The sequence below is a fragment of the Hyperolius riggenbachi genome, chromosome 6, assembly GCF_040937935.1.
Source record: "Hyperolius riggenbachi isolate aHypRig1 chromosome 6, aHypRig1.pri, whole genome shotgun sequence".
Classification (NCBI taxonomy): Eukaryota; Metazoa; Chordata; class Amphibia; order Anura; family Hyperoliidae; genus Hyperolius; species Hyperolius riggenbachi.
The window spans coordinates 291,525,304-291,536,362 of record NC_090651.1 but is presented as its reverse complement, the minus strand read 5'-3'; the positions used below and the strand labels follow the sequence as shown (position 1 = coordinate 291,536,362).

At 45.3% G+C, this 11,059-nt stretch overlaps 1 protein-coding gene across 6 annotated transcripts in view; it reads right to left on the bottom strand.

The window, feature by feature from the left end:
- Positions 1 to 484: 484 nt before the first annotated feature.
- LOC137521595 (transmembrane protein 11, mitochondrial-like) overlaps positions 485 to 11,059 on the bottom strand; it is a 28,065-nt gene continuing 17,490 nt past the window's right edge. For 2 of the 6 annotated variants that reach the window (XM_068241052.1, XM_068241055.1), the window contains exon 3: positions 485 to 1,039. In XM_068241052.1, the coding sequence (XP_068097153.1) occupies positions 523 to 1,023 (501 nt within the window). In that variant the 5' untranslated portion in view covers positions 1,024 to 1,039 and the 3' untranslated portion in view covers positions 485 to 522. Of the gene's footprint in view, positions 1,040 to 8,909; positions 9,157 to 11,059 lie in introns of those variants that run through there. The other 4 variants (XM_068241050.1, XM_068241051.1, XM_068241053.1 and 1 more) reach the window with 4 other exon arrangements.

Here is an 11,059-nt window from a genome sequence, read left to right as displayed (position 1 = left end):
AAAATTTGTATTTTTTGCGCTTTGTAAATTTTCGCAGCAAAAATATATTTTTTCTGCGTTGAAGTATGAATATCTTTTTGTGTGTGTAAAAATATAGATTTTCCATGTTTTGTGCGGAAACTGCAAAAATACAAGCCTATTTTTCATGAAAAACTCTTGAAAATAAAAATAGCACTTTCGATGTGGAAATGACTGATGAAAATTCACAAGCAACAGGTAATATTTTATACTTCCTAGGCTCAATGTAATGTTTTCTACATCATTTCATGTATACTCCGGCCCCCCAGCAGTCTGAAGTATCTTGACCCGGCGCTTGACCGAAAAAGTTTGGGGACCTCTGTTCTAAGGGTTACATGAAGCTGCCAGGAGATGGATGGACTGCTTACAGAGCCACCCCTGGAAAGCACTCTGTGCTGCCTACAGAATACAGAAATGTATTATCCATCTAAAAACACAGATCCTCAGTATAAACCAGAGGGACAAATAAGTGGCAATATCTTTACTGTAAGAACATTCTTGCTATCAGTCTGTACACAATTCAAAAAGCTTTTGGGCACAATATACTAGAGCGGTCAGTGCAATAAAATTGTGTAGTCTTTTTCTTTGCGTGTCCTCTTTGCGAACCAATACAACTGGGGAGGAAGTCCGTAGCGTCCCTGGAGGTAGTAGTGCAAGCTCTCGCCCACTCAGATCCACCTGATAATGGCAGCATGGATCAGACTGCCAGGAGACACCATACAGGGCTGCACATGCCACACTTAAGGCTCCAGCTGGTAGTCCCAGATAGTGAGCACAGCTGCTAGAAAGGCTAAGAGGTGATAACAGACAAACAACGCCTGTTACAACTGAAGTTCTATGTAGGCAGTTGCCCACTGAGATCCAGCGAGCAGTCTCATCTCCCAGGCGTGCCGGCTCTATCACAATATATCGATACTGGTGTTCCAGCGCAGCATCTAACTCGGCTTCAAACTGTTCCTGGGAGAAGTCGCCATCATAGACTTCATGAATTACATAGTAATCCATATCAGGCGGGCGGATCCTGAGAAGTACAAGAAGCAAATACAAGCTTGTTTAAGAATTATGCATGGTCATAGTATATTATTGAAAGCGATTGCAAGCCCCCCCCCCCCCCCCCCCCCCAAAAAAGTTACATAATTACCTATGGACAGGGAAGGCTCTGAATCCTATAGATTGCGCACGAAAGTATCACGCATGTGCAGTACTGAGCAGTTTTCCGAAGCACTCAGGGACACGAGTGCTTCCGAAGCCTCACAAGCGCTCACAGATGTGTATTCGACCAATTGGTCGAGTACACACAACGGGGTGAAAACACTGGAATGAGAGGAGCAAGAGAAGAACGGGAACGCTCTATGGCAGGTGTGTCAAACTCAAATACAAAGTGGGTCATAATTGCACACTGGGATCTAGTTGTGGGCCAACTTCAATGTCTAGTGGTCATCTCCTTCCTTTATAAAGTTTCCAGGTGTCTAATGGCCCCCCTCCAAACCCTATACAGTTCCCTGGTGTCCAGAGGCCCCCACCCTCCCCTATTCTGTTCCCTGGTGTTTAGTGCTTTCCCCCCTCCCTCCCCATATGGCTTCCCTGGTGTTCTAGGGCTTCACTCCCAATATTGTTTCCCTGGTTGTCTAGAGTAGGCCAAACATAATGCAAAGTGGAGAAACCATTTGAGGGCGAAATTTAATTGGTCCAGAGGGCCAGATTTGACCCGCGGGAGTTTGACATGTATGCACTATAGCAGGGGTCAGGAACCTTTTTAGCTGAGAATCTATAAACGCTACATATTTTAAAATGTATTTCCCTGAGAGCCAAACAATATTTTTTAATCTGAGACAGTAGGGCTCACGTCCCTGTTGCCATGGTGAAGTGTATACAGTTGATCTGCTTGGCAGTGGAAGTGTCAGGCTAAGTTCACAGTGGGACGTTAAAGTCGCACGTTAAAACAGCATAACGCAGAATAACTCACTGCAATGAAAAATCAATGCCCCATTCACAGTGCACACGTTACGTTAGTGACTAACGCTGCACGTTAAGTAAAAGTACTTCATGCAGTGCGTTATACACGTTATTAGCTGCGTTGGACTGTTTGCACATGCTCAGTAATGACTTGGATGCATACTTTTTCATTGCCTGTATTTTTTACTGTATCTGCTGTATGCGACGGTAACGCTGCGTTGCCACTTTTTGGGCGCGTTGCGTTGTAAGCTTGCGGTGCGACTTTAACGTGGCATCAAAATGCAACGTCCCACTGTGAATCTAGCCTCAGACACATCTTCAGATTCTCTTGGGTTTCAGCAACATCAACAATTACCCTTAGAGCCAGACAGGAGAAATACTGACTAACAGTTTGTACAATTAGCTAGCTGACTTGGGGGTTGATTCCTTTTGTAGGATGAGATCCCTGCATTTTGGACCAATAGGCTGCCTGTCAAGTAAAAGCAGCAGTAGCGTGCCTACTTTGAAAATTTTACTTGCGCTGCCACACTAAGCTGCGCTGCTTGAGTAGTGTAGCTTAGTGAATCAACCCGTACTGATTTGTATGTAAGCCAGATGTAGCCATCAAAAGAGCCACATCTGGCTCCCGAGCCATAGGTTCCCTACCCCTGCCCTATAGTTAAGCGATTTTCGCGTCACTGTATTAATGGGTGGCTTCAAATCGGGAAACATGAGACTAACACAAGAAACTAAGTTTATACATTGGTTCAAAACTGTAGAAGATGGTTTAAACAAGGACTCTAACTTCTTGTGCTGGTACGATGGGTTTTAAATGCCACAATTCTTTTAATTTAAATTTTTCTATCTTTTCATTCTTTTTTGTGCCATATGCTGTGTAAGATGGCATTCACTGTCACTATTCATTTTATTTGCTTTCATGTGCTGGCTTTAAATGCCACAATTCTCTTAAGCTTAGAATTAATGGTGCATGTAAACAGGCCTGTTACCATTTGAATTCGGAATTTACGATGTCTCCCCATCACCAGAGTCTGCTTTATGTCATGTTGAGGATTCTATTGATCTTATCAATTTAGATAGGATGCCTGGGAAAGCCTCCTCAGTAACAGTTAAGGCATCTAATTACATTTATGTTTGCTAAAGAATGTTTCTCCTCTGTATGTCAGTGTATATCAGCTGTGTTTTTCAGTTTTGGTCAGGAACCAGTCAGACGAAGGCTTTTTATAAGTCGAAAGCTCACTGTTTATCCATCTCTAAGTTAGCCAATAAATGGTATCATCCTGATTCAAAACTTCTTGCCTGCCCTATAGGATCCAGATCCTTCCGTCATCTGACTTTTTATTTTTCAACTTTACACTCACTTTAAAGTACAGCTGAAATGAGTGGGATATGGAGGCTGACACATTTATTTCCTTTTAAACAATGCAAATTGCCTGGCTGTCCTGCTGATCCTCTGCCTCTAATACTTTTAGCCATAGACCCTGAACAAGCATGCAGATCTGATGCTCTGACTGATGTCTGACTAGATTTAGCCACATGCTTGTTTCAGGTGTATAATTCCGACACTAGTGCAGCCAAAGAAACCAGCAAGATGTCAGGCAACCGGTATTGTTTGGCAGAAAATAATGTGTCAGCCTCCATATTACTCTCAGTTCAGGTGTGCTTTAAAGATCTTTACAGCATTCTGGACTTGAAAACAAAAATACCAGTATTACTGAATGAAGGCACCCAAGCACAATTGTATATGCATTTGATAACTTATTATTTAACAATTATAATTATGTACAATTAACATTTGTAAAAGCTGTGTTAATGTTTGTAAGAGCAATTCAACAGTTTAGTCAGCACTAGTTCATTTTAATAACATCAGTAGGCGACTACTTTTCTTTTATTACAGTAGTGAGAAACAATGAATATAATTATTAGAGTGACCTGATTTAACTTGTTGAACTATATTGATGATCTGATATACTATTTATATATAAACACAATCTCACAAAAAGTGGGACAGCAACACTTTGTTATGACACTTTGATACAATGAAAAGTAGTCAGTGTACAGCTTCCATAACAATAAATTTGCTGTCTCACCAAAACGTATTAAGAATGTGGCGGGCAGCCTGTCAGTGTTCACACCATACACAGCACACTGCAATAAATTGTTCTGCATGGCTCTTTTAAAAAGATAATGCGCAAGAAAGCCTGCAAACAGTTTGCTGAAGACAAGCAGACTAATGCTGCATACACACTTGAGATAAAAGTCTTTGGAAAAGGCAAGATCACAGACCAATTATACCCCCTTCCATGTAGTATGAGAGCCATACTCTACACAGTCTATTCTATGGAGCTGCACTCCCCATCAGATAAAATCTTTGCAAGATGCTGCACACAAAGATGCTGTACACATTCAAAAGATCATTATCTGCAAAAGATCTCTTCCTGCAATAGATCCATTCCTGCAAAATGCATTCATAGTCTATGAGATCTGCAGATCATCATACACACCTTGTTTAACAGGCAATCATCTGCAGATCAGATCCACCAGGATGGATTTTCAGATCTGCAGATGATTGCCAGATATGCAGATGAAGTCTGTTAAACAAGGAGAAATCGCTGCACTGTCCAGTGACTTTTCCACGTGAAATCATGGAAAAATCACTCCCGCAAAATGCCGGCAACCATCGCCAGCATTTTGCGCTTCTAAGTGTGAATGGGGCCTAAGTGCTTTTCTGAGCATTTTGCGATTGATCAGTGCTTTTTAAAAATCGCTCCCATTCACATGTATTAAAATCGCAGTGATCGTGTACGGTTTTACACATCCGTGATTTTACACGATCACTGTGATTTTTACGCAATTTTTACCGCAATTTTAATGCAGGTGAATGGGAGCAATTTTTAAAATGCGCTCAAAAAGCACTGATCAATCGCAAATGCTCAGAAAAGCGCTTATAGTGTGTCTGAGCCCTCAGAGATATACTTGGCTGTTGAGTTATTTTGCTTGGACAGTAAATTTACACTGCTTACTGACTACTTTACATTGTATCAAAATGTTGCATCTTCAATGTTATATTATGCAAATATATAACAAAATATTTACAATGTGAGCGATGTACTCACTATAGTGCCTACATGTGTGTAGGTGTGTGTGTGGATGTCGGAAACAGCAGTCTATGGGTTAGGCGGATCAAGCTACAATTCACTTTGGAGAGCTGGGACTCCATTATTGTTATGCAATAATTACTCAAGTGCTGTTGCAGTTGTGTACTAAAGGTGGTCATCTATCAAGCGATTTTGGCAGCCAATGGACCAAGAGACGGATCTCTCTCTGATAGGAGAGAGAGATGTGTTGGCCTCCATAAACTGCAGGGCAATTCCCGACCGATTTCAGCATGAAATCTTTCGGGAATTGGCCTTGTCGCTGCACACTGCGTCCCCCCAAATGCGAGGCAAGTGTGGCGCACGAATGAAGAATAAGGGTGTGGAGACAGACGTGGACAACTTAAGTATTAGGCTACTTGCACACCAAGACGTTGCGTTAGGTGCTACGTTAAGGTCGCATAACGTGCACCTAACACAACGTACGGTGCTGCAAGTGAGGACGGTAGAGTGAGCCGTGTTAGGCGGCTCGCTTCCTATAATGTCTCCCAGAGTGGCGCTGATTGGCCAGCGGGACCACGTGATGCGGAGCGAGACACTCCACATCACGTGGTCCCGCCGGCCAATCAGCGGCCGCCAGTGTAGTGAATATTAAGTAGCCATGTGCGCGGTTACTGTAGCTGGCTCTCCCCTCCTCTCCGCCCCCCACTGCGCATGTGCAAACAGTCTAACGCGGCTATAGCCGCTGTAACGCCATAGCATGCTGCACTTTCCGGAGAACGTGCAGCGTTACATGTAACGCAACATGGGCTGTGTGAACAGCCCACTTGTGTTACATTGCTGTGCGTTGGGGGAGCGTTACAGGCGCACTAACGTGCGCCTGTAACGTCTTAGTGTGTAAGCAGCCTTAATGCACAGGTACCGGGGGGGGGGGGGGGGGAGGGGTTACTTTTATATTGGGGGGGTGCGGCCAGTGTTTTCCATTGTGTTCACCACCTGCATTTATCACATGCCATTACCGCCGCAGACCCGATTGAGCATGTCGCCCTGATGTTTTCCGGCATGCCCGATTGATACATGTAACCGATTTCAACCTGAAATTGATCAACTTTTTGATTGGGCATACTCTTGGCGGCATCTATTTTAATTATAATGATTGAATCTGATGGTCGATCGGCTGTCAAGTCTACAAATGTATGGCCACCTTACATTTCTGCTGTGGTAGAAGAGTAAAAACGGATGCTGGAAAAAAAAAAGAAGAGAATATTTTATTGTTTTGAACTGGTACTAGTTGAGCTGTGGAATATATGTGTCCGAGAGTACAACCACTGCAGACACCTTTCAGGTATTTTACCACAACAAATAACCAGTGCAGAAGGGAGAATACATTTACTTTCCCTCTTGCACTAGCTCTGCAGTTTTTGGTCTGATAGCGGTGCAATTAAAAGTCCCATTCAATTGCACTAAAAGGCAATCGCACCAAGAAAGCTGCAAGCAGGACATTATGATCCAACTACATTCAACAGTGGAAATAGAGCATTGCAATTTGCATGCAGACTTCGTGTTCAGCATCCCTTCTGTCTTGCCGCTGTAGCCTCCATTTGGACCTCCAAACTTAGTGCAGTCTAATACCACTCCTTGTGGATTGCGTTCCCTAATGGCTGTGGACGAGAGAGCCCATGGCCATGCGAAGTTCGGAAACAATTGGAACTGCTGTGCCTGCGCACTAAGCCACTCATCTACTTGTGCAGGCGTGGTTCGGCCATGCTCATACATGGCAAGGAGTGCAAGGTGCCCATTGGCAGATGGCCATCATATAGATCCCTTTCTGATCCTATCTGATCAGAGAGGGATCTACTGCTGCCAACGTACTGCACACAGATTTTCAATAGATTTAACATGGGGAGGGGAAGGGGGTGTTGGGAAGTTGTCTGGCTAGGGGTCCATCAGTCGTCCGAACATCAACTGCAGCACATCCTACAAGATGCACCCAACTGCCCCCTTTCGAGCCAGATCTTTGCAGCATGCCATAAATTACAATTGGAACTGCAAGGTTTCCGATAGGTTGTAATGAACTACACCAACGCTATTTGGCCAATCGAAAAATTTTGTACTGAAAGAGTGTGATGTGATTAGAGAACTGTTCCGTATGAGGTTTCCTGCTGGGTCCCCTAAATTAAGCCCCATCTACACGATACTTTGTGCAATTCGATTACGATTCTATTTACGATCCGTTTAAATCCAACATGTCCGATCGGGATTTAATTCGATTTGCCATTGTTTTGCAATGGCAAATCGAATCCCAATCGGACATGTCGGATTTAATCAGATCGTAAATAGAATCGTAATCAAATCGCACAAAGAATTGTATCAAGTAGATTGGGCTATAGACTCAGTGTCTATCAATCTCTGGCAGATTGGAATCTTCCGGAGATTGATGCCACAGTGTAATGCATGGGGACCTTAACTGCAGCAGACATGCCCAACTGATCAGCTTTCAGATGATGCTGTGTACAGTCTACCAAGAAAATGTGTGACCAAGCATGTTGGCATGTCTCTGGGGGACATGTACTGCATCAAGTGGTACAACAGTAGAAGTATGACCATTTTCTCACTAGGTTCCTGCAGGCATCTTGTCACCATCAAGTGCAAAAAGGCAGGATCAGTCACCACTACCACCCCATCAATTATCAATCAAGGGGTAAAGGCCTGGGACCCACTACAAAGCGCTATCGCAAGCAATTAGTGAAAGCACTTTGCAAGCGATTTTTAGAGCGATTTCCCTGCTCCTATACAATACATTAAAATGAAAACCCTCCCAAAATGCTGCATGTCCTGCGATTGTGATTTGCCTAATTGCAATCGCTCTAGTGCATACATGTCAAACTCCGGCCCGCGGGCCAAATCTGGCCCTCAGAGCCATTATATTTGGCCCTCAAGTGGTTTCCCCCCTTTGCTTTATGTTTGGCCCACTCTAGACCACCAGGGAAGCTACATTGAAGTCCTATAAGCTATAAGAAGTCCTAGAACACCAGGGAAGTAATATGGGAGAGGTAGCGGAAAGCACTAACACCAGGGAACTGTATACGGGAGGGGTCTCTAGACACTAGGGAACTTTATAGGGGAGGGAGAGCCACTAGACAACAGGGAACAGTATAGGGGTTGGATGGGGGCCATTAGACACCTAGTAACTTTATTAGGTGGCCTGTAGACATTGAGATTAGACTGTGACTAGGTCCCAGTGTACAGTTTCAGCCCACTTTGTATTGGAGTTTGAGTTCTACACCCCTGCTCTAGTGGAATCTGTCCCAACCCAGAGCATTTAGAGAAATCGCTAGTGATTGAAATCAATCCCTAACGTTCAAAAAAAACCAAAAACGCTCTAGTCGGTTTCAGCCCTAAGTGGAAAGTGTTTTCGTCATATCGAGCTGTTTTTGTACTGTGCATGGCTTGCAATAGTGACATGAATTGTATAATGAACTCTGTACAGTGCTTCAATAATATTACTATATTTATTCATAATAACAATGACATGTAAGGCATGTTGTAAAATCATATGGGGTTACAGAGAAGTGTTATTAGAACAATGGGGGGTCAGTGGCTCTGTGTGACTTTGGCAGGAGAGGTGACAGGTCAGGGTCGTATGCAAGGACAAAGCAAAGCCAAAGCTGGAAGTTAGCTGCAGAGCAGCAGTAGGAGATGTGAGCACCGGCTGGCAGCGCACACAGTCCATAATGACAGCAGGTCACACAGCATGAGAATAGGGAGGGTTAGAAGAGAATGTAGGCAGCAGGTTACGATGTTAGCAGTAATCACTACACACGGTGTACAGCGTATAATTACCACCACGCCGCAGGAGCATCTGAACAGAACACAACATGAAGCGGGCGAAAGAAACTGTTTAATTAGCAATACCCTCTGACCTCTCCGCTACCTCCAGCGCCGCCATTTTAGCTGTGCTCCGGGCTGCACGAACGCCATCTCCAGGCGCCTGCAGGAAGCAGACTATAGCCGAAGCGTAGCCTGGCTGCGGGAGAGCCGCTCGTTCAGTCCGCCTGTCCGCACTGCTGCGGGGCTCCAGCCATCTTGTTAGAGACTGCTGCGCTTATCATACTCCGCTAGGTGGCGCGCAAACATTTTCAGTTTTCCTCATTTTTACCGGGAGATGCAGAACCACCAGGGCTATATGGACTATGAAGTGCGGCAAACCGATGAAATACAAGGATAAGGATAACAAAAGTTTGCTTTCCTAAAACAGAAAGAATTTGCGATAATTCAGGTTGGAGTGAGCTTGAGATGTCTCCCTGAGCAACACTGCTGAATATATGCAAATTAACCATTGTTAGGATAAGGATAAAAGGCCAAACAACACTGATGTCTGCTTTTTGTGCTTTGGCCACAAGTACATGTAATTAAGCTGCTGGGAAATTTGGACGAAGCGTGAACCTGAGAAACTGCTCACCCTGTTCCTGCAAAAGTCCCAGCGGCATTCATTATTATTCCTCCTCCAGGTACAGGACTCCATGTACTCAGGGGGTAAGATTTAATTCGTCCACCAGCTATTGCTGGCGGCCAAATTACGCTGTTTTTAATTTAAAAGACGGCGTCCAAATTACTATGCTTATCCATAATTCCTGTTATGGTGGCTCTGTTTTTCTTTGCTTCAACAAGTGCATATGCATTTCCACATAGAATGGAGTGGAGGATGTGTTGCAGTGCAGCGTTTTATAAGGCCTCTTCCAGCACTAGTAAAAACCATGCTCAAAGAATCACAGCGTTTGTGTATCTTGGATTATGCACAGAGGGGTAGTGTTGTCCGGATCATGAACGATTCGGATCTTTGATCCGAATCTATTTTGTGAGTCGAATCATCCGAATCATCAAAATGAGTGATTCGGATCGCAAAAGGGGCGGGGCCAGGAGCGACACGCCCCCTCTCAGCGGGCAGCGGGGTCCTGGAAGCAGAGCAGCAGAGATGGATCGCTCTGTTGGAGGCGACTCAGGGGAGCCAGCCTTGCAGGGACAGGTAGAGAGGACATGGGTGCCACTGCCAGATATGTGTAGAGCACACATACTGGCTATAACGTGCTGCTCATTACAGGCTGGCTGTTCCGTAGTTGTGCACACAGTGAACACATTGGAAACTTTTGGCTCAGCTCAGCATAGCTCAGTAACTTTGCAGGCACTGTGATTGCAGCGTAATATGATCCTCCTGCACTCCGCACTAAACAGCTGCACTTATCTTCCGGGAATGCTTTCTTTCACTGTGCGACGTTTCCATTCAAGGTATACAGATGAGCATATAGGTGAAATAATATATGTAAAGCATATGATTGCAGCATGTGGGGATTGTGTGCAAACAAACATTTCTGCTCTCTGCTCGTCCCTCCTCCCATCTCTGTCCACTCCCTGCCCTCTGTCCATCTTCTCCCCTTCTCTGTGTGTCCACTCCCTCCCCTTCTCCTGCCCTGCTAGTCATTTCACCCCCCCCCCTCCACCCCCTATGCTTCCCTTGTAAAATGATCCGAGATTCGGATCAAAGATCCGGATCTTTTCAATGATCCGATTCGAATCATCCGGATCATTGAAAAGATCCGAACTTCCCATCTCTACAGAGGGGTATAGAACGACAGGAGGAGGCATTGAGCAGCACAGAATGACAGGAGGAGGCACTGAGGGGGAGGGGCATAGGACAGGAAGGGGACTGGCAGTGCAGGCTGGACAGGAGGGACTGGCAGGGCGGGCTCCACAGGAGGGACTGGCTGGGCGGGCTCCACAGGAGGGACTGACAGGGCAGGAGGGACTCGCAGGGTGGGCTGGACAGGAGGGATTGGCAGGGCAGGCTGGACAGGTGGGATTGGCAGGGTGGGCTGGACATTAGTGACTGGCAGGGCAGGCTGGCCAGGAGGGGCGGACAGGACAAAAGGGACTGGCAGGGTGGGCTGGACAGGAGGGATTGGCAGGAAGGGCTGGACAGGAGGAACTGGCAGGGC